Genomic DNA, 24839 nt, shown 5'->3' on the forward strand with positions numbered 1-24839 from the left:
AGATTCTAATTCCACCACATATGCAGTTGAAGTCCACTAGAGGTGATTGAGGAGATCCTACAGGACTATTATATCCACAACAAACAGTGCTTTTCAGAGGTATTTGGTCTGTAGCGTGGGTGACCTGATTGAGATTGCACTTGACTACGGACAGGGGATATTGAGTAGCTCAATCCGGATGCATCAGACGCTTATATCATTGTTGTCATTCACCACAGGTGAATGCTTCAAAGCCGAACAGTTGATGGGAATCCGTAGAAAGTATATTCCAGAAGAAAAAAGCACGTGATAAGATTAGGATGATATGATTGATTCTAAATTTATTCTCTATATCTTAGATTTTATTTGTCAGAAATTTTTATTTTAGTTTCATTTTATTGATAGGATTTGAAGATTTAATCTGATCTTTTGAGTTGTTTTTTCCTTAAATAAGATTATAAGGCTTATTTAGAAAGGCGGATTATTTGGAGATTATAATTCTGAGATTTGATTTGGCACGTGAATTGCTTATTTGAGGGTGTAAAGTCTGGGGTGTGAAGCCCGTATTATCAAAAACTCCCGCAACTTCAGCCCTCTGCAACCACAACCAACAACCAACGACGATCCTCGCATCTCTCTTTGACCACGATGCCATCAGCAATCACCACCCCCTCCTCTGATCATCATAAATTAATCCTCGAGTCCTCATCGACGTTGCATGGACTCCCATTGAGGATAACCAGTTCATTAGGTTTTAAGCTATTGTTTGTCTTTGGATTGTTCCCTTGGGAACGACTACAGTCTTGATTATTTGCAAGTGCTTGCTAAACCTGTTGACTCCTCTATACCGTGGACTTTCTCACTCTACTGCAAGAGGATCATCGACCTGCAAATTCAGTTCGGATCTGAATACGTGTATGTGAGTTACCTCACTCCTCAAGTGACCTCTGAACATCATTTTCAATTCAGTCATCCACTCTCGCATCTCTAAAGAATTCTGTAGCTGATTTATGATCATCACTGGTTACTGTCATATTTGTGGATCCCATTTAACAGACCGCCACGTTGCATCATATAAAATTGCATTCATCCTTAGGCTGAACCGTTAGGAGCTTGCATTCACGCTTACTTGCATACACTCAATAGGTTTCTTGATGGTTTCATCTGTTATTGATAGTTCTCATTTGCATTAGCATTTTCATTTGTCCTGTTGTGCGTCAGATTACTTTATTAGGCTGCTGTATAATAGAAAGTGTGAAAACAAGTTAGCAAATTCCAGAAGTTCTAGTAACTTGCAAATCCTCCTTGTATGCTTCGATGGCTCCATGGACAACGAGAGGGATTTTCCACAGGAATGAGCTAGATGGTCTACATTGCTGATAGAAGCCTCATGGTTACTTGGTCCTACTCAAAGTGAAAATCGTTATGGTCTATAAGCCTAGAAATCGAGCTCTAATTCATAGCCACGGTGAAAATCTTTATGGCCTATAAGACGAGAAATTGAACCCTACAAAGTACCTAGAAAGATCTCATTCTCCCTGACAATGTTCTGCAACAGGTCACTTGTTATAAGTGATAAGGTTCTGCAATGTTTCTTCCCCTTAGAAGAAAGAAATGCTACTGAAGGTTCAATGTGTGTAACCAAAGCTTCCGTCTCCACGAACACAGAAGCTTCAAAGTTTACAACTTTCCAAGGTTTGAATACAAAGATTGGCGTTTCCAATGTCCATTAGAAGAAAGGAATGCTATTACATAGGTCTAATGTGTACAACTGAAACTTGCATCTCAATGAACGTAAAAGCTTCAACAAAAACCTCAAAGTTTTCACCTTTCTGGGGACTGAAAGCAATATTTCTTCTCATCGAAAAAGAAATGCAATCACAGATTCAATGTGTTCCATTGAAACCCCCATCTCCATGAACACATTCAACAATAACATCAAAGTCTACAACTTTTTGGGGTTTGAATGCAAAAGTTTTGTTTTTTATGCAAATTTTCAGTTGGTAAAGGCAATTTGAAAAACAGAAGAAGAATAGAAATATTTTACCTTAGACAACTCCTCTTGCAACCTCTTACTCCTCTCGTACTCTCCATCGAACTTCATTCTCCACCCCGCAGATTCATCCATTGCTTCCATATTTGCTCTCTCAAATTGCCGCCTTCAGTCAACGAACAAAGCTTCAAATATTTTTACATAATAAATCAAATATCGAGAGAGAAATAAAATTGAGACCTGAGAACTTCTCGATCGTCGGCGGTGAAAGAGGCGTCCCTTGAATCCATGGACCAGAGGCGAAAGTAGACGGCGACGCCTAAGAAGAGAGCGATAGAGAATCCGAGAATTAGGGTTTTTCTTCGAACCCCCATTTTTTTTTCTTTTTTATTTTCTTTGAATTTGAATTTTGAATTGAATTTAGTTTGGTTTTCGGTGATCTCTCTCTCTCTCTCTCACTCACCACTCTACAGAAGAGGGGAATTAGAAAAGTCTTGTTGAAGCTAACTTCATTGACGAAATTACCCTCCTCTTTCTCTTTAATTAATTGGCGCCCTATTCCCATGGGCCTCTCGCCTGCCCCATGGGCATGGCTTTATTGCACTTTTTAAATAGAATATAGTGCCCCCTTCTAGGCACTTACATACCGTCACTTGTTTTTTACAGTATTAGAGCAAGTCCAGCAAGCTCTGAAGGAGGCTCTGAAGGCTGATGTGGCTGTGGAAGTTGGCAGCCCCCCCTCCAGCAAGCTCTGAAGGCCTCCCAAGCCCCTCTCCTTAGTCCGACGTGGCGGTGGAGGAGCTTCGGAGCTCCCAAGCGCTCCCAAAATGTTTGGACGTTGGGAGCTCGCCCACCTGTGAGAAGGAATTTACAAAAACCCCGTCAATGCACTAGTCGAGATGATGCGTTAGAGGATGATTGGCGTTCGCTGGAGCATTGAGGGTGGCGTTCGGGGTGGGATCGGAGACTGATGGTGGCTGGGTGGCCTCGATTGCGGCCTCCGCATGAGACGGGGTGGGATCAGGCGGGATGATGGTGGCGAAGAGGCCTCCGACTGTCGAAGGGGTGGGGTTGGGTTCGTTGTTTGAGGTTGTCGAAGGGGTGGGATTTGGGGGTGGGGTTTGGGGAGAAGATGAAGTGTTTTGTTTTTTTTTTATTTGGGTGCGTTGTTTGAGGTTGGGATTTGGGAGAAGATGAAGTGTTTTTTTTTGGGTGCGTTGTTTGAGGTTGGGATTTGGTGTTTTGATTTGGGATTTTTTTTTAAATTGGCTGAGTTGTGACCTCTTGAGTTGAAATTTTACCGTTGTATGAAACACCGACACAAGAAGCTTATCCAGAATTCAGCCATTAAAAAATGATGCCGTTGAAAAAGTTACCGTTGTAAAAAATCTTCTATAAATTCGTTTTACTTCAATACACAAATCATTCCACACAACTCTCTCATAAAAAAAATCTATATTTCCCTATCAAATTACAAATCTCATGGATCCCTCACAAAACTATTATTCGCACCTCCTTACCGGTGAAGGATCGACCTTATACCCGCCGTTCTATACATAAGTCGTAGAAGAAGGTAACCCCATCGAGTTATCGCAATCCGTAACACAACAAGTGTCATCCCAAGAAACACCGACCACAAAGAAGAAGAAGGCTTACACGCGGTCCGAAAATTGGACTGTCCATGAGGATAAGCTTCTTGTGTCCGCTTGGCTGAACACGAGCCAAGACGCCATCCAAGGTACGGGGCAACACAAAGATAAGTTTTAGCACCGAGCTAACGACTATTTTATCCTATACTCCACCGATCCAACGAGCCGCACGCCAAACCAAATGATGCATCGTTGGTCAACGATTCAATTGTCCGTCAACAAGTTTTGTGGGTGCGTTGCTCAGATTGAAGGAAGACAAAGATCTGGTACGGGAATTATTGACCATGTAAATATTTAATTATGTTTGATTATGTTTGCTCAGATTCAATATGTTTGATTATTCTAAAATTAACTTTTGTGTAGACTGCAGAAGTAAAAGAATTATACCAATCTCTTTATGGTAAGCCATTCGTGTTTGACCATTGCTGGGTTGAGTTGCGTCATCATCAAAAGTGGATCCAACAAATGGAAACTTACAATAAGATTCGATCACAGCCGAGAAGAACCACATACTCTGATTCCTCACCAAACAATTCCATGCCAGCGACCCTCATCGAGTTGAACACGGCCTCGGATGATGTTATAGCAAGGTCTGAAGGGAGGAAAGCGGCAAAGCTCAAGAGGAAACAAAATATGAAAAACTCTGAGTCCGCTAAGTCCATCATGGGAGAGGCTTTCGCGTGGATGAAGGAAATCACAAATCAAAAAATAGAGCTAAAACAAAAGAAACAAGATGACGATATCATGAAGATGGATCTCTCAACACTCAATTCAGTTCAACGACAATACTTTGAAATGCGTCAGGCAGAGATATTGGAGAGGTGGATGTCTAAGGGTTCTGCCTAATTATCATATATTATCTTGTATTAGATTTATGATTGTACTCGCATCGCATCCTAATTAGCTCTTCCTAATTATCTTGTATTAGATTTATGATTCTACTTGAAGTTGAAAATTTTGGCATTTAATGAAAACAACTGCTTCATTGAAAAGAAAATTGGCGTAATACAACAACTCGAACTTCTTTGCTGAAATTACATTAGACATAAAGAAACTTAATCCTCGTCGATGGATCCCTTGAGCTGCCACAGATGCTCGATCAAATCATTCTTTAGTGATTTGTGTGTTTGTGTGTTCCTGATCCGATGATGATTTTGGATGAACTCAGTTAGAGGCACCGTCTGCACATGAGAAGGTTCAACGACTGGTATCGAATCATTAAAGTCGAAGTTGTTGTCCAATTGACAATCTCGTTCATCTTCAACAATCATGTTATGCATTATGATGCAAGCTGTCATGATGTCTTTCAACACACTAGGTTGCCAAAAACGTCCTGGTCCACGAACAATCGCAAATCGAGCTTGCAACACGCCAAAAGCTCGCTCAACATCTTTTCTTGCGCTCTCTTGTTGTTGAGCAAAGTATTTATGCTTGTTTCCTCGCGATGCTGGAATAGTCTTCACTAATGTGGACCACTCTGGGTAAATCCCGTCGGCGAGATAGTATCCCATATTGTACTCGTGGGCATTAACAGTATAGTTGCACGGTGAAGCTCTTCCCTCCGCAAGTTGTGCGAAAACCGGTGAACGATGTAGCACGTTGAGGTCATTGTGAGACCCCGGCAGTCCAAAGAAGGCATGCCATATCCAAAGATCTTTGCTAGCTACGGCCTCCAAAATAATTGTAGGTTCATGAAAATGCCCAGTATACATACCTTGCCAGGCGGTTGGACAGTTCTTCCATACCCAGTGCATGCAGTCGATGCTCCCAAGCATACCAGGAAAACCTCGTTGTGAGCCTTCCTCGAGCAGGCGTGCAACGTCTTCATTAGTCGGTGAACGAAGGTATTCCTCCCCAAAGATGTTGATAATCGATCGAACGAACCTCTTCACGCTCTCAAGCGACGTACTTTTACCGATCCGAACGTAGTCGTCAACGGCGTCAGCGGATGCTCCATATGCGAGCATCCGCATAGCTGCAGTAATCTTTTGAAGGCTAGATAGTCCTAACTGTCCAGCACCATTCCTCTTTTGGACGAAGTACTTGTCATGTTCGACGACAGCGTCGTGGATTCGAAGGAATAACGAACGCGAGATTCTGAATCGTCGACGAAAATAATGAAGAGGATATGTTGGTGTGTCAGCAAAATAATCTTGGAACAACCGATTGTGGCCTTCCAGTCGGTATCGGTGGAGCACGATACGTCTTTTGTGTTGAACTGAAGTTGAATCTTTCCCTTGTTCTTCTTCCTCGACGACAGCAGCTCCCATAATAAAGAACGTCTTCATCATTTCATCATCGCTAGAGCTAGATGAGCTAGACATTTTGTTCTGGGAGACGATGGGTTGAGGTGAGAAGGCATCGGATTTTATAGGAATCAGTCGGTTGACGGTCAAAGTTTGCGATACCTCGAAGTTCGTGCCCAACCTCGAAGACCGTGTGCGTTCCCTCGAAAGCCGCGGGTTACCTCGAAGACCGTGTGCGCTCCCTCGAAGACCGTGGGTTGCCTCGAAGACCGTGTGAGCTCCCTCGAAGGCCGTATCCAACGGTTAGAAATAAAATACAAGAGGTTTAAATATAATTAAAAGTAATGGGTAAAATATTAAAATAGAAGAGGGGTTTTTTTGATATTGTTGGAGCTCCTAACTAGGAGCTTGTTGGAGCTCCATAAAATAAGGAGATGCTCCCAAGGCCTATTTTAATAATTTTTTATACCAAAATGCTTGAGAGCTCTTGAGAGCTTGCTGACTAGGACTCCTAACTGGGAGCTTGCTGGACTTGCTCTTAATATATTATATAATAAGGTTCTTAAGATTAACAGTTTAATGCTCTCAGTTATATAAATGTGGAAAATTCTCTTTGAAATTTATCATATGAGGGACTTCCATAATAATTTTAGAAAATTTTAGCTCTTATCTTTTGTTAAATTTAATATTAAAACTACTATAATTCTATTTTGAATCTACTCTACTTTTATTTTAAATAGGATTTTGATATTTTTTATATTAAATTTAACATATAGTAAAAGTTTAAAATTTTAATTTTAGTACATAATTATCAAATGAGATTTTTTCCCTTTTTTTTTGGGTGGGTGGGTGGGTGGGTGTAAAGTGCAAACTTAAAAAACTTAAGCTATATAAGTAATACCAAATATAAGTGAGGGTACATAGGTGCAAGTAAGAAAAGCTATGGGGCTTTTAAGAGCAATCAAGTCATATTTATAAGAAATGAGAAACACAATTTCATACAATATCATGAATTAAAGATTATGCCTCTAGATGAACAAGGTATATGTAAGTGAGAGAAGGTAATAAATTTAAATAAATGACTATGCATCATAAAGACTGCACGAAAATATTGATTTTTGTATAAAGATTTTGATGATTATTTTGTATGCATTAATTTGCTCTTCTATTTAACTTTTTAAAATTTTCTAATTTTCAAATTTATAAAAAAGGGTCAAAATTTATTATTATTATTATTAATGCATCCAACTATTTACTAACTTGAGAGCAGAGCGAGGTCACTTTGGGATGACCCAAAACGGTGATTAGCATAAGGGGCTGTTTGTTTCATCATTTTTATGTAAAATGAATAGGATTTGACCATGACAATGACAAAAATATAAATAAAAGATTCCTTATGAATCCTATTCTTGAGTATGGTTCCCCAAAAATTTATATATTTCAGAATCTATAAAGTTAAAAAAGTATGCTGATTTTATAGAAACTAAAAGTCTAATGATTTGGGCGGATTTGGGGCAAGCTGACATATTTGTACTATTCTCCCTCTTTTTTTCGGATTCTGTTTCTTCACAAACACTATATTATTATGAGATCAAATCCTATTCTCATTTCAAACCAAACTAAAGAATATGAATTTGAGGTTTCTATAAAGTTGAATTCTATTTTTTCATGTTATGAAACAAACATAGAAATAAAAAAAAAAGATTTCATGATAACATAAAATTGTCTTAAATTTTTTTATGGATTAGCTAGGAATTCAAAAAAATATGGGATTCCTAATCTTATTCTTGCCACTATTTAGGGGCTGTTTGTTTCACACTTTTATAGAAAAGGATTAGTATTAGGGGTCTGATAGTGGCAAAAGTGTAATTTATGAAATCTTTGTGAATCCTAATCTAGAGTTTGGCTGGGGAAAAATTTATGGATTACGTATTCCATAAAGTTGCTACAGTCGTGGTTTTTTCAAGAAATAGAAATCGGAGGGGGGGGGAGAGGATTTGGGCGAGAAATCTAACATTTGCCACTGTTTTCGTTTTCTGATTCCTAATCCTCTCGATTTCGAACCCTAGCTCTGGAATCGCAACTGGGCGTTTCTTCTCCCGCCTCTCCCAAGTTCCTTCGCGCCTCCTCTCTCGTTGTTCTTCGATATTATTTGGGTTTCAGTTTGTGGATTTGCCCTAGATTTTGGGCTCGGCTTCTCCCGCGATCCGCTGTTCTTCGATATTGTTTTTGGTTGGTGGGGTTTGTTGGTAACGACATCAATTTCTGGGTTTTTTATGCTGTTCTTCTCCCGCTGATCTTTGATATTGTTGTTGGGTTCTTCGGTTTGCTGGTTGTTCCGTCCGGTGGGGTTTGTTGGTAACGACATCAATTTCTGAATTTTTCCCTTCGCAACAGCTTGGCATCTGCAGGTATAAATCAATTTAACCCTTTTAATTTGATTATTTAATTGTGCTTGCTCTGATTAAAGTAACATTGGTAGTGGAATTATTAAATTTGGTATATGTTTAATTATTGAAACAAGGGTATTGTTCGGTGGTTGTTTGATGTGGGTATATAGTTTATTACTGATTTTATTAGAATTATTTGTTAGTGGGGTTTCATTCGCAACTGCTTGGCATCTATTTGTCTGTGGGGTTTTGGTATATAGTTGATTAGTGAGCTTTGGTTCTCTGGGCTTGTTGTTGTTGTAGAATTTCAAATGACTAAACCATGGAAAGGAAAACTTAATTACATTTGTTTGATCAGCGTGCATGCTTAGGGTGCAAAATATGAAATGAAAGTTTCACTACTTTATATATATTTGTGGATATGTAGATATATGGTTTTATGATTTTAATATTTTTATTAGTTATTTATTTATCTTTAGTTTTCAAACAATATTACTGTTAAGTTGTAAATATATGCTAATTTTACAATGAATTTAGATGGATAACGTAGATGAAGAACAATTGAAGAGGATGTGTGCTAATACAGCTGTGTCTGCGGTGGTCATAATAATAACATGTATTCTGAGAATGCGTGCTAAGCGCAAGAGAATTTCATCTTGTACGAAGGAGGAAAAAATCCAAAAAATTTATTGCAGAGAAGCTCACTTCAAACGTGTATTGGAAGGCTATAGTGATAGTTGTCGGTCTTACATTAGAATGAGACCGAGTGTCTTTTTTAAACTTGCTGCAGTAATGAAAGAAAACAGTTTATTAGAGGATTCAAGACATGGTATTAGGAATTGGACTAATTCTATAAAAGTGGGATTACTAATCCTTTGGGTGAAACAAACATTAAAAGCCAAAAAAGTGAGATTCCATAAAACTCAAACTTGTCCATAAAATTTTTATGGATTAGATTGGAATCCATAAATTAAATAGGATTCCTAATCCTATTCATAATCCTTGGTGAAACAAACAGCCCCTTAACCAAACATCCCCTAAAGAGGTCAACTTGGGAACTTTAAGTTTAATTAAAGATATTTTCATTATATACTTCACCCCCAAATCTCGCCGCTGCCGCCTTCTCCTAACCAAAATTAGGGTTATTTTCCCGCTATTTCCCCTTGCCTCGTCAGCATCATGGCGGCGGGACTGAATCGATCTCGAGCGCTCGATGAGGAATCAATTCGCCTCAAGAGCTCTCGTCAGATCTCTGCAGGTCACTCTCTCATAATTTTCCACAGTTTTATTCGATCCCCCCCCCCCCCCCCCAGTCATACTAAAGCTTTCGGATTATTTATCACAGCCGGTTCGTCCTCAACGTTCCGAAAGAGGACCTTGAATCGTTCGAGAGGATCTTATTCCTCCTGGAGCAAGCCCACTGGTTTTACGAGGACAACTCCGTCGAGCAAAATCCGTCGCTGAAATCGCTTTCTTTCAAGGAATTTACATCCCTCAGTATCCTTGGCATAGTTGTTATTTTAGCGTTGGTGTGTAGAAATTTGAGTTGTTATTTTGTTTCCTTAGCGAGTTAATAGTGTTTAATAGTTGCGCTGCTTTGAGGCCATATATTGCGCACATTGATGACATTTATAAGGATTTTACCTCGTACAAGTTTCGGGTTCCGGTGACGGGTGCAATCATATTAGATGAGACCTATGAAAGGGTGAGCCTGCTTGCTTACATTTTGATGCTCTGAAGTACCATTTAGTTTTGTATAATAGTCATGTTTAATGAATACTGTTTTCATATCATATCCGTTCTTTATATGCAAGCTCACATCTTAAAAGTAAAACTTTGAGTACATTCTTCCTCCTCTTGCTAGTATATTAGCTTATGTAGGAAAGTTATTTTGTGACTAACATGCTAGCATCTTGGTAATGTCATAAACGTCTCGTTTGGCCATTTGGATTGTAGTGGATGGTAAATATATAGATGCTTTCATTTAGCAAAATATGTAAAGCTACATATTTATCAAGATTATTTCCACTGTAGGGGTGTTTAACGGTTTACTCCTTTGTTAGATGAACTGGGTCTTCATGACTTGAAGATGGAGGTCTCCCATATGCTTAGTGAACATTAAGCCTTTTCTATTGGATACATGGTTGTCTTACCTAGTTAAGAGGGTCAATGTCGAGTCTGGCAGACCAGATGAACTTGATCAACGCTTTTTGTAGTGCTTTCAAAAGTGAAGTCCTTTTCCCATGACAAACTCCAACTCTTGTGTCCCACTCTTTTATGGCAAAATGCTGATTTTCATTTAATGTGTTTGGCCTACTTGACTGAATACAGTTCTTTTACAGTGCTGCTGTAAACAAAAAATTATTTATTTTCACGTTTGGATTGTATATTGATCATGGCTAATGGGTATGTCCTTTGCCTGCGCTAGCTCTCATACCTAGCTTAGATATTTGAATCAAATTTTCATTTACCTCTTACTCTTCCTAGTTCCTACTATATTGGCCTAAACAGAAAACAATATTGACTATATTACATTTTAGCATCTTGGTCTCTACATACCTCATTTCTATGGCTTAAATTTCTCCTTTACTCCTTTAGGATTGTACTAGCTGTTAACAATGAATGTGATTTCAATGTAACAAGATGTATCAACTTATATGTTGCATGTTTGTCATGACACTTTCTTACCTTAGGGTGTTTTGGAGGTTTGGTCCTTATTTTCATGAGTTGGTTTCATCGGCGAACTGACCATTTACTATAGGACCATATTCACTTATGCTTTCAAGGCTGGTTCTAATCTGTGAATTAACTATTTATCATAGTACCATCTCTTTCTTATGCTTAGTTGCTTGCATTGTGCGGAATTTGTCATCAGTTCAGTAAGATTGGTGGGAGGTCGAACTTAAGAACTCTTTGGTATTGTTTTCCCAGCTTAAGCCTTTCTCGTATTTTCATGGAGTAGACGATGATGATAACCCTTTAGTTCCCTAATGAAATACAAATATGTGCATATCTTGAAGGCGTGTTAGTACAACAAGACCTGAATGTGATGGTAATGCTTATATTAAGGAGAGCCTCACTGTGTTTGGTTGTCTTTTTCCTTTCAACTTGATATGCATTAAAATTGGATTGTTGTACTCTGTTGTAATGCTGACTTAATTGCTATTGTGAGTGTTGTCCTTTCTTATTACTTCAAACTTGCAACTGGAAGCAAAGAAAGTCATGACCTGTGATATCTAGGTACTTCTATTAGGAAGCCGTAGCCGTACTTGACATGTACGCGTACCCCTAGCCGTACCCAGACCTCTTGGACACTTCTTGAATATATGAATATATTTCTTCGGGCTTATACTCAATTATATAATAGATGTTTTAATCTAAAACACTCCTTATGCACTTCTTGGATGTATATTCTACACTTTGCATCTATATATTATATATTGATCTTATATGAATGAAAAAAATAATATTGAGCTTGTGTAAATTATTAATTTTAATACATATAAATGTACATAACACACATATATATAGTCGTGTCCCATACCCTATCTTTTACAAATTTGTTGTGTCCCGTACCCGTACCCATGCAACCTAGATCATGACATCAAGTTTTGAACCAAGCTTATGTATACAAGCTTCCAATTGTGACTTCAAATGATGCATTAGGGATATGCTATTAAACCCTATCTTGTGAATGTTATCCCTGATTTTCGAATCACTGGAGTATGGGTATTGCATTCTTGCTTTTAGTTGATCAGGAATCACAGTGAGACTGTGCGAGCTGAATGGTAGAGGAGCTTACATATAAGGGCAGTTTATATGTTGGTGCTTATTCATAGTAGTTCCAGTATCAAGCAGCTGCAAGGGAACAAGCAGTCTACTGGTTAGGGAAATGTTTGAAAATGAAACATGCTTGTTATGTTGGAAAGTAACTTGATCCAAAGAGGGATAACTAGGTTCTATTCATGATAAAGTAAATAGAACACAATTGCATAATCCCAGTATGGGACTAAACAAATTTCCTAATTTCTCTAGTATACTTACTACTCGTAAATGCTCTTTAGCTTCCCAGTATTGGCACGTCTTTAGCTAGGATTCTGAAGACTTTTGGTTTTTAATTCTTAAGTGGGAAAATATGATATTTATATGAAGAGGTTGTATGGGCTTTTGCTTAAAAAGTAAAAATTTTCTGTTTCCTGGTTGGAGTACAACTTTGCAATTAACGTTTGTGCTTATGTTTGCAGTGTTTGCTTGTAAAAGGCTGGAAATCCAGTGCAAGTTGGAGTTTTCCTCGTGGTAAAAAGAGCAAAGACGAGGAAGATCATACATGTGCTGTCCGAGAAGTAAATAAAATTCACAATTCTCTCTTTCCAATTACTCCAACATTATATATAATTTGCATAACTAGTCTCAAGTGCTGCATTATTCATGCTGTTCTCTGAGCAGGGATGGGAAGGGGTGGTGTTCTTCTTGAAGTTGGGAATAAATATATAAAATATTAATAGGCTTGAAATAGTAGGCGGAAAAAAGGAATTGCATAAAAGATCAATCACATAGCTTGAAATAGCAGTTCTGCAAAAAATAATCTGTAAAATCCATCAAGTACAAGTTATATGTTTCATCACTCACTGATAGCCGTATAACCCAGTTTCCTGTTATATGACATTTAGAAGAACTTATGTTCTTAAGTGCCTAGGCTATCTTGAACCAAAACTTATACTTTTTTGATATTTTTATTGATTTGAAGATTCTCATGAAAATTTTGAATGATTTTCTGGTGAACTTGTGTCTTTTCTGTTTCTAACACCCTTTTTTGCCATCCAACTCGTCTGATGAATTATGCCTGTTATAATGATTGGACTTATTGATACAGGTTTTGGAGGAAACAGGATGTGATGTTTCTAAACTTCTGAAAATGGATGATTATATTGAAGTTGTAATTGGCCAGCAGAGGGTTAGACTCTACATAATTAGTGGGGTGAAGGAAGATACTGTCTTTGCACCTCTAACCAAAAAGGAGATCAGTGTAAGTCTTTCATAATGTTCTCTATACTCTCGAAGTCAACCTATTTTGCTTCTATTGAAAAACTTCCATGGAGCACTACAATTTGCAGCATGTTTTTACATATAGAACTGCTCTTAAGTTAAATGTTAATTTAGTACAAAAGCAATTCTTTTTTGTTTTCTCTAGAAGTACTTTTTTCTAGAATTTCTAGAAGTACTAAGTGTAGTAGGAGAAGGCATGTGAATCATGTGATTGTATTCTGATATTGCCTACACACAGAACTCTTTGTTTTTCTATCTCTATATATAGGGAGTAGTTGTTGCTTTTTTTTTCCATTCAATGATAGTCTACAGTATTCTAGTATTTAACATTGTATCATAGACATGGTTCTCAAAATAAAACTTTAGTAGCCTCTCCCTTAAAACCCTGGCCTCACCAACATTAGACATCATCTGCCTTCTTCTGCCATGCGCCCCCACCCCCTCTTGTTGCGGACCCCATGGGGGTGCCACCACCGCCCCTAGTCCACCGCAACCATAGATCACCTCACCAGGACAGATTCGGTATGGTTTCTTTGATTTTCTTCTTTAATGTTGATGGATCATTCTGAGTTGCTTGTGTTTCGTTATTGTTGATTAGAGATGGTTCGCAGTTTGGAATTGTTTGTTCTAGTTGCTTGTTGATGTTTGGAGTTGTAATTAGTTGTGGTTATCAATGATGTTTGAATCTAGCATTTGATTTTTTCTGAAGTAGTTTGTTTGGTTGTTTAAGGGTAATATCTAATAAGTTGGTGCTAGAAGTCTAGATTGGTTAGTCTAGAGTTTACTTTTTTTAATTTTCAATTGACAGTACCACCCTGATCTTGAGTCTATGTTGGAAAAATGTTGAGCACCTTGTAATTGATTGAATAAATCATCAATTATGAGGAGTTGAAAGTTATTCATGGCATTCATCAATTTCACTTCTCCATTTAGATGAAATGTGTCATCCCACCATCTTGTCTACTTAAAAGTCTAGAGCAAACTTTCAACTATTCGTAATTGATCTTATTCCTCAATGTATATCAGCAACCTATAAATCATTCCACAATCATCATGATCAAATCTCAAATAAGGTCATTAATTATCAATATATAATATTGTCAAAATGATTTATATGCTTCTTGATACATACCCTATGCTTTCCCCAAAAATGTCATTTTATGATTTCCTGTATAAAGACCAAAACATATTATTCCATCAATGGGTCCATCTTCCTAAAATAGTGACATAATCAATCCTATAATTCATCTCTACAGGTAAAAGAGTAATTGCCCATGATGGGTTCTATCTACGAACCCACTTTTGCCATGGGCTCAAACTCATAAATATAATTAATTTCTAACCCAACAAATTATCCTCACATTGCTTTCGCATAAAACCTCTGCTATATTTAGGCATGGGTGTAGTTGTAGCTTTTTTCACTCAATGAGAATCTATACTATCCTACTATTTAACACTTTGCTCATTCTTAATTCCACAATGCTACTCTCAAAATCTCATAGATAAAGCTGTAGTTTGTTTCTAGGACAACAGTGCACACATGCTACATGTTTTTAGTTAAAACATATTTTAATGCTTCCTGCAGGAGATTTCATGGCATAGACTCGATGAACTTCAACCTGCAGGGGAAGATGCAATGTCACGGGGAATAAATGGATTAAAGCTTTACATGGTTGCACCTTTTTTAATGTCAGTATATCTCAAACCTTCAGCAGACGCAAACATAAAACCCTGCTTTCTTTCACATTGCTTTAAATTCTAATTTTCTTTTGTTTCATGTATTGACCACAGGTCTCTAAAATCGTGGATATCTAGTCATCCTCCTCCAGTGGCTCAGAAATCTGATTCATCTACTAGAGGTTAGTTGTGTAGTTCCTTAGCTTCTGTGTCGTGAAAGAGATATGCTTATAACAACAAACTACTGTCTGAATCTGACTGGATAAAGTCAACCAGTTAGAAAACTTAATTCTTAAGTGTTTATTGCAAATGCACCCCATATAATATGGGCATAGAATTACATACCTTTTATTGTATAGCACTTACACCCCTGAACCTAGGCGGTGTTATTTTTTTCCCCACAATTTTCATGGTAATTTACTCTTTTCAGTTAAACTAAGAGCAAAGATAATTTATAGTCATGTGATTCTCACATGTCATTTAAACCAAATGCAAGAAATAATACCATCTTGAGTTCAGGGACAATCGGCGCCAACAAAATAGTGGGGGTCCTAAGTCGCTACACACTCCTAGTGTAAGGGGTGTATCTGCAATTAACTCATTGTGTAAATATCTTTGTTGACAACAATTTAAAGTACGCTTCAAATTAGCAAACACCTTTTGCTTCCTGATTAGGGACCTGCGTTTGGAAAGCAAAGAACAATTCAGGAGGAGGAACAAGCTCAGAAAACGCATTACAGAGAGTTGGGTCTGAGCCTCAAACTGTTGATATCGGTCCAGGTAAAAGCTTCAGAAATTTCAGGTTTGATACGCCCAGAATCCTACAAGCCATGGAATCTGCTTTCGCTTCTAGCTGATGTGTTTGTAGGTCCAGGAACTAAGGTGTAAAGAATCTCTCCTTTGTAGAACCTGATGAAGTTACGAAACTCTACTACCCAAATATCGGTGTTTGATTATGTGTTAGCATAGTAATTATTCATACCTGTTCACTGTTTGATCTTGGCTTAGCTTTATTGTTGGTGCTAGACTGCTAGTTGCTCTTGACATATGTCCAGTTAACTCTTACTGGAAGTCTGATGATGTGCATTATTTTTTATTTATTTATAATAAAGCTTTCTCATTCCTTTCTCTATCTTTGGAGAAGCTATTTAGTGGGTCTTTTCCGCTGTAACTCTAGCTCCAAGAGTTGCATACTTTTGGATCAGTGCAAACATAAAAAGGGAGTTTTGGGAATAAATACATGTATGATAGGTGTTCTCACCTTGAAGCATTTAGCTGTGCATTTTTGTCAAAGTTTTGGGAATAAATACATGTATGATAGGTGTTCTCACCTTGAAGCATTTAGCTGTGCATTTTTGTCAATCTTTGGTCATGTCACTTGATTTTTTTAGGTGTTCTCACCTTGAAGCATTTAGCTGTGCATTTTTGTCAATCTTTGGTCATGTCACTTGATTTTTTGTGCTATCTATATTCTTGTCACTACACATACATTTTACATTTATCGTTCCGGCTGTAGTGATCATATACAAGAGAACAATCTTTATTGATAATTCACTAATTCATGTTAGGGTTTTTTTTTTTTTTTTTGAAAACCAGGATGAATTTACTTAAATCACCTTATATTTCTAATTTATACCTAAACCACCTATAAAATTAGGTATTCTTCTAGTTAACCACCATGCTCCATTTTGCTGCTAAAATAAGCTTGAAAATTTCAGCCATGCTCTCACTTAATCTCATGTGCAAAGCTTGCTGAGCGTCAACAAGAGGTCACGTGCTTTATGTGGATTAAGCGAAGGTGTTGTTGGAATTTTAGGACAATGTTAGCAGCAAAGTAAGGTCAAGTAGTTGATTAGAAGGAAACTAACTTTGTAGATGGTTTAAAATAAGAAGGCATATATGAAGTAATGATGTTATTCCTACTATGATTATTCCCTATTATACTCAACGATAAACGAGGAAAAAATATAGTGTAACATTTCGAATAATGTCGCTTTAATGTTGTCCTACGCATGTCCGCATGGAACTTGGCTGATACTGATCTTATTTTACAAAATTTCAATTATTTAGTATTTATATAAGAAGTGTTATATGCATGTGCTTGCACCTACGAGGAGGCCCTCCTGCACCTACGAGGAGAGGTGGATCTGGAAGAGGAAGATAAGTACACCTCGTATTTCTGCTGGTCGAACTCGTATTCGATCTCTTCTTCAACCACGATGAGGATCCGAGGTTATGACACATCAGCCTTCGCAGAAAGGTTGTCGGCTCCCAATGTGATCGCTAGCGTGTTTGGTTCAAAAGTTGATTTTATTGCCAACGAACTCATTACAATCGTTTATCGATTACAAGTTCGAAAAAAGAGGAAAGACGATCTTTTTATAAGATCTTCTTAAACAATGAAAATAAAAGATTACAACTCTTGTCAAACTACACACAACAGTAGTTTATCTCATGTTGTTTGCGTGGGAACTTCGCCTATGCCGGGGACGCGTTAGTCAGTGGACCGTCGCGGATTAGATCCGACCAAGCGAGATTACGACTCTTCTCGAGATTAAGACTAAGCTTAATCCGAAGGAAAAGGGGAAAATATATTTCAGATCTCTCGAACTCTCTCTTTCTTTTACTGAGGAACTCCGCTAAGATCTGCTAACCCTCTGAAATTCATGCTTCACTCTCCAATTTTACAGCACTTCGCCCTCTTGATTTTCGTCCCGTGAAAGGAGCCTTTATGCCTGTATTTATAGGCTTCGGTTGGGGGTTTTCGGATAATAAAAATGGATTCAGCCTTATCTTCAGTTAATAACTGTGTAACCACGTTTGGAGATAATATCTAGGCAGTTAGGAATCACTAGAACAGAAGAAATCCCGTGAAAACTCATCGAAAACCGCAAAAACGCGTTTTCGGATAAAATTTGCGCGAGTCACCATTTGGTGGCTCGGTCTTGGCCGAACCACCATTTGGTGGCTCGGCCCTAGGCTGAGACACCACTTGGTGGCTCGGCCCTAGGCTGAGCCACTGGCCCTGGCCGAGTCCGATTTGGTATGACTCGGCCGCCAGCAGGTATTGTGTTTTTTTGATTTTTTTTAACTTGTTACGTCATTTACGCGTATTCTGTCGTTTACCTGACTGGTTCGCTTCACCGATTCCCTTTGTGTGTTTCGTGAACACGTAGATCGCTTGACGGTGGCCGACGGGCGGGCAGGCCACTTGGTTCGTCGTTCCGATGGCCGATGAGAGTGCGAACCACTTGGCGGTGGCCGGTGAGTACGCGTGCTATTTGGAACTAGCTGATGAGTACGCGGGCCAATTGAAGATGGCCGGTGAGCACACGGGACGTTTGGTTCGCCTTTCCGGTGGCCGATAAGCATATGTGCCACTTGGCGGTGGCCGGTGAGCACGCGGGCCACTCGGATAAATCTTCTCGACTTGGATGATGACGTTTATAGTCTCCCCTTCGTCTAGAGCTGCATACGGGAACCTATAAATATTTTTAGATGCCTACAAGGACCTTTTCCTTACTGTTGAAGAGTTCTTCTCATCTGGTAAACTTCTTGGTTCCTTCAACACTACTTCAATTACATTGGTACCAAAAGTTCTTTACCCTATTTCAACATCAGATTTCAGGCCAATCTCTTGCTGTAATGTGATTTATAAAATTATCACTAAAATAATTGCTACCAGAATTAAAAAACACATGGGTTACCTCATTAATGAAGCTCAGTGTGCTTTTGTCAAGGGGAGGCTTATCTCTAGTAATTTCTTATTAGCTCATGAGCTCATTAAAAATTATGGTAGAAAGCACATTTCCCCTAGAGCTATTCTAAATGTTAACTTGAGAAAATCCTTTGACACTATAAGTTGGGACTTCATCAGAGCTATGCTAATTGGTCTGGGATTTCCTAGTATTGTCATTTGCTAGATTATGGAATGCATAACTTCCCCAAAGTTCTCTTTATCTCTTAATGGTGCACTGCATGGTTATTTTCATGGTGCTAGGAGAAAGACAAGAAGACCCCTTATCCCCATACCTATTTGTCCTGGGTATGGAATATCTTGCAAGAAAGTTGAGCTCTCTACAGGGTGACAGGATATACAAGTATCATCCTAAATGTTTCAGATTAAAGATCACTCATTTGATCTTTGCAGATGACTTGCTCTTATTTAATAAAGCTGACATGAATTCTATTGCTAGATTATACAATTGTTTTCAGGAGTTCTGTCAGGTCTCTGGATTGGAAGCCAATGCTAGTAAATGCTCAGTGTATTTGAGTGGAATTGATGAAAGCTTGAAAATTCAGATATGCAACTACCTGGGCTTCTCGGAGGGGATATTACCAATGAAATACTTGGGACTGCCACTGAATGCTAAGAGGCTTACTTATCTTGACTGTTCTACTCTAATTGACAAGATATCAAGTAAATTCTAAACCTGACAGCATAAAAGGAAACTATCCTATGTGAGAAGGCTTCAACTTACCAAGTCAATGATTCTGGGAATTCAAACCTATTGGATCAGCAATTATATCCTACCATTCAAAGCTTTAGAAAAATTTGATAGACTTTGCTCTGAGTTTCTTTCGGGGCATAAAATTCATATGGTTTCCTGGGATACTATCTGTCAAAGCAAAAAAAAAAAAAGGGGGGGGGGGGGGGGGGGGGGTTGGGTCTGTTTTCAGCAAGGGCATGGAATTTTGCAGCTGCAACTAAACTCCTATGGATGATTCACTTGAAAAAAGATTGGCTATGGATCAAATGGATATATGAAAACTACTTGCAAACTTCAAATGTCTGGCAAGTTCAAAGTAAAGTGAATGATTCATGGATGTGGAAGCAACTTCTCTAAGTTAGAAATTTGGTGCTTGACAAATTTGGCAATAAAGAAAACCTGCACAGATTCATCAATGGTTGTTGCACAAATGATAGGTTTCATCTATCCTCTGTGTACTATGCTCTAATTCAACCTACTCCTTCAGTGGACTGGTCTGGCACAGTCTGGAAAGGGTTTCAATACCCTAAACACCCTTTTGTTCTATGGTTAGTTTGCCACTCCAGACTTCTCACGTTGGACAGGTTATGCCGTATGGGTATTCTGGAGGTTAATCAAAATCAGTGTGTGCTCTGTTCTAGATGTCAACCTAAAACAATTAGGCATCTATTCTTTGTCAGTTTACTGCTGAAATATGGAATAAATTGATGGAGTGGATGAGCTATTCTTGGAGATCATGTGATTGGAGCCAAATTATAAACTGGTATTCTTTAAACTTGAAGGAAGAGGATTCTTGAAGATGATGACAACCTCAACAGCAGTTTACTTGATTTGGCAAGAAAGAAATTTAAGGATATTTCAATAAAAAGCTAGGGAGCCAAGTATATTATTTCAGGCAATCAAAGTCTCCATCTTCTCAAAAATTTTGGATGAAATTATACCTGCTCATATGAAAGATACAATTGAGAGAATGTAAATTTTTCTTTTGATTTGATTACCAAGCATTATGGTGTTTTGACTGTACATTTCACAATTGGTAAATGAATAAAAAATTTTCATTGACCAAAAAAATATAGTTTTAAAACTTATTTTGAAAAACGGTTTTGACCAATAAATCCAACATTCACTAGTAGAAAACAGGGCATTGGCGACGGGGAAATCCGTCACCAATGCCCCAAAATCCATCACCAATACATATTAGCGACGGGCCCATTTCCGTCGCCAATAAATCCGTCGCCAATAAGTATTGGCGACGGGTTGCCCCGTCGCCAATACTTATTGGCGACGCACGACTATTGGCGACGGATTTCTTTGGCGACGGGTTACTTCCGTCGCAAATAAACATTGGCGACGGGGTGATCCGTCGCCAATGTTCAAACATTAGCGACGGGCTACCCCGTCGCCAATGTTTATTGGCGACTGGGTAGTCCGTCGTCAATGTTTTAACATTGACGACGGATCACCCCGTCACTAATGTTTATTGGCGACAGGGAAATTCGTCGCCAATGTTTAAACATTGGCGACGGACTACCCCGTCGCCAATAAACATTGGCGACGGGGTAGCTCGTCGCCAATGTTTGAACATTGGCGACGGATCACCCCATCGCCAATGTTTATTGGTGACGGGTAGTCCGTCGCTAATGTTTTAACATTGGTGACGGATTACCCCGTGGCCAATGTTTATTGTCGACGGATTTTCCCGTCGCTAATGTATATATTTACGCAAAAAAAATTTAATTTTTCGGTAGCCTCCCATACGAGAGAATACACATATAACCTGTATCGACATCAATCCAATGACAATATTTAACAATATATCATAAAACCAACCATGATATACATTCACATTCCACACTCATTCAATTTCATCCGTCAATCCACAATATCGAATAATACTCGTCATATAATCACAATCACAATACATCTCGCATGCTCAAATAATATTCATTCACTACGCAATAAAATCACATATATATTTTATATATGTAAAATTCAAAAGTCATGATATGTCTTAACACAAGTCTCACTCACTCCTCGTCATCGTCGGCATCCCTGTTATCAGCATCGTCTGCATTAGAACGTCGTATCGTACTGCTGCTCCCTACAATACCTCCTCCATTCTGAAAAGAATATCACTCCACATAAGATATATATATACCAAAAATATAATAATAAATACATATATGTCGCGTCATATATACCTCTCCACCACCATGAACTTCATGCTCGGCAAACGCCAACTTAAAGATCTCTAAGTATATCGACTCAGGAAGAATCTCCTTCAACGATGGACAATCACTGAGGCGCTGCACAACATCCCAAGTCGATTGTGCACCCCCTAGCTCGCGCGTAATAATGGGAATAAATTGAAAAAACATCGAGGGTTGAACATTGTCCATTAAATACTGTCCAATTTTAGCCACGACGTATATATATATACCAAAAATATCATAATAAATACATATATGTCACGTCATATATACCTCTCCACCACCATGAACTTCATGCTCGGCAAACGCCAACTTAAAGATCTCTAAGTATATCGACTCAGGAAGAATCTCCTTCAACGATGGACAATCACTGAGGCGCTGCACAACATCCCAAGTCGATTGTGCACCCCCTAGCTCGCGCGTAATAATGGGAATAAATTGAAAAAACATGGAGGGTTGAACATTGTCCATTAAATACCGTCCAATTTTAGCCACGACGTACGATGTCCCACATGGTCGCTTTGAGGTCACGGACGTGTTGTTTTGTATATTCCTGCTAGTGGAGACTGTCCTAACTTTTGCACTTGATAAAGGCACCCTCCCTTTCTTGATTGGTTTAGAGCCATAAACTCCATCAACAATTTCCCTCCATTGCTCTCTAGTCATGCGATTAGGATCGGTAGGAGTGTTCTCTATGCTCTGAGACTGGGACAAGACAAAGTCTTGTGAAGCTTCAAGCGCCTCCTAAATAACATATAGCAATAGAAATAAATAAATTAGGGCAGTCTTAAGCAATGGAACTCAACCAATAGAAATAAATAAATTAAGACAATGTTATGAATTAAGTGCAAAGCTATATGATCACTTTCTTATTTCATTTATAGTCGACCTTTTTCAGCTATGATTCTGAAAGAAAAAGATATGTCACTGGACATGCATTTTTTACCTTCTTCGTCAAACATACTGGTATAATATGAGCCGTGCAGCCTAGGCTTTAAGTTCATGACTGTTACAAATACATCACAACTAGGCTTGAAGTTCATGACTCTGTTACAAATACCCGGAAGAAAACAGCCAATTAAGCCCTAAAAATCTCAAACACACACACATTTTAGTTAAGCAAAAGTTCTAAATGTTAGTAGTATCAAGACAAAGGACCACAGATTTTGATCATCTCTGTAAGTTCAGATCAGAAGTATTGGAGTGAGCCTAACTAGTCTAGAAAAAATAAGGTGAACTGCATGTCCCTGTTCCTAGTCGGGGATGGAACATGGTTATCAAGTGCCTGGGGTCATAAAGTGTGACACAGTAACTTTTAAACATGAAGGGATGACGACATTTCCGTAGTAAATTTATATGCATATTTATGTGCATTCTTACATTCAGCATATGATATGGTTAGAAATGTTATATCAATTTTTAGCAAAGTGTGAAAAGTGAATGTGAAAGTTCCAGTATATACCAAGTAAAGAAACACGATGAATAAGCAATTGACCCACGCCCACAACCCGAGCGGGACTAGCCTCTCGACGCGGCATAGCTCAACAACCGCCAGCGGCAGGGCACACGACAAGTGAGAGTAAGGGAAGAACACATCGGGCACCCACACCCCCCGCCCACAGAGATGGAGAGGATCGAGAGAAGGGGAGATGGCACGGGAAAAGGTACACGGCCGCGCCAGGGACGGCGCATATGACCGAATCCGCTCGCTGGGAAGCATATCCATTATTTAAGGCCTTACACAGGGCAATATCTGGGCCATTTGGAAAAATCTATGTAAACTTAGCATGATGCAAGCTATAACTTAATTCAGCAAACAACATCAAACTTGTTCCACCACACTTGCCATGAATGTTTTTAGAAAGCAGCATGAATGAATAATTAAGCAGATAATGAATGCATTAGCACTATACAATGGAATTCGAACATTAATGAATTCTAATTAGAAAATAACATGTGTGCAAATATGAAATTAAAGTTTATAACTTACATGGCATATCCTTAATTTTTTGTCATCTTTTCCACCTTATCATAGCCTCGAGTTGGTGTATAACTGCACTTCTAGGCAAGAAGAGTTGCCGGGCATAGTTCAAGGCGTCCTAGTGATAATCAAATTTCAAGTTTTCTAAAAACGTATACGAAAATAGTAACAATGAGTCTGAGTTCTTAATATTTTTGATCTAACCGGTATTTTTCCACGCAAATATTATGCTCGACTCCGAGCGTAGGGAGTAGCTCCTAGAAGAGTGATCATAATAGCTTTGCACCAGCGATTTAGCCGATGCTATGCGACGCATCTAATCCTTCAAAAATACAAGTAATTTTTTCAGTATAATGTGTTGGTAATATAATTAATTATAAAATAACCTCACCTTCTATCTCGGCCCTCGCACTGCGATATCGAGAAGTCATCCATTATAAGAGGAACCCTCTTATCAAGCGATGAATCCGCTTCCAATACAAATGGTTATATCTGTAAAGTTGACGCTCTTAAGCTACTCTCCAGCCCCCGAAGCATCTTGCTCAGCTCTAACTCATGTACCGTAATCCCAAGAGTCCGGGTTGTCCTCAAGCAAATAGTGATTCTACAAATTAGGTGTTTACAAAACATCAATATTAAAAAAATTAAATAAAATATTTATTGAAAAATAATAATATATACGAATAAGTTAACCATGAGCCTCTCCCATATCTTTTTATTCCATTCCATTGTTTGTTCATATCAAAGTTATGAGCGATATTAATGTAGTGTGGGTCTGCTGATTAAACAACGGCGTATCAAATTTATTAAATCTGACGGCGTAAATCTCCAACTGAATGTTGCCCCATCCACACCAAAATGGCTCGATAACACTTTTAGGAGGTACCATATCGTAAACATATGCAGCTGCCGTGTCTACGGCCTTCTGTAGTCCTTGTTCGCGTACAAAGACAAGAGAGATTTTTTTTAAAAACTTCAATAATTAAATAAACGAAGATTGATATATTTTTACATGATATTCTACCCATTTCGCACTCAACTGTATCTGACATCAGCCTTTTCTAGTCTTGCTTTATTATACTATCGCTTGTTTTTAATGTCTTCGTCTCCTTTTTTTATAGTTTTCCTATCGACATTTCTTTGCAATGTGGTAAGCCTTTTCTGGTAAGGATTGGAAT

At 38.4% G+C, this 24839-nt stretch overlaps 3 protein-coding genes across 4 annotated transcripts in view; 1 reads left to right on the top strand and 2 right to left on the bottom strand.

Annotated features, from left to right (window-relative positions):
* Positions 1-2464, bottom strand: part of LOC109849087 — a 19633-nt gene extending 17169 nt beyond the window's left edge. The window contains exons 1-2 of one of the 2 annotated variants that reach the window (XM_020418878.1): positions 2213-2464; positions 2027-2138 (exon numbers count right to left, since the gene is read on the bottom strand). In XM_020418878.1, the coding sequence (XP_020274467.1) occupies positions 2027-2138; positions 2213-2346 (246 nt within the window). In that variant the 5' untranslated portion in view covers positions 2347-2464. The remainder of the gene's footprint in view (positions 1-2026; positions 2139-2212) is intronic. The other variant, XM_020418877.1, reaches the window with a different exon arrangement.
* Positions 4677-5945, bottom strand: LOC109847317. The gene is made up of 2 exons (XM_020416554.1): positions 4800-5945; positions 4677-4703 (listed from the first exon to the last, which is right to left on the bottom strand). Exons 1-2 carry the CDS (start codon positions 5943-5945, stop codon positions 4677-4679), a joined length of 1173 nt encoding a protein of 390 aa, XP_020272143.1.
* On the top strand, positions 9394-16076 carry LOC109850236 (mRNA-decapping enzyme subunit 2-like; the record flags this gene model as incomplete). Its single annotated transcript, XM_020420201.1, is given in 8 exon segments — positions 9394-9515; positions 9603-9754; positions 9835-9962; positions 12502-12600; positions 13131-13283; positions 14889-14992; positions 15095-15162; positions 15656-16076. Coding segments are annotated over 8 exon segments (1008 nt in total), but the record flags the coding sequence as incomplete, so codon positions are not given.

This window comes from Asparagus officinalis, chromosome 7 (assembly GCF_001876935.1).
Source record: "Asparagus officinalis chromosome 7, Aspof.V1, whole genome shotgun sequence".
Lineage (NCBI taxonomy): Eukaryota > Viridiplantae > Streptophyta > Magnoliopsida > Asparagales > Asparagaceae > Asparagus > Asparagus officinalis.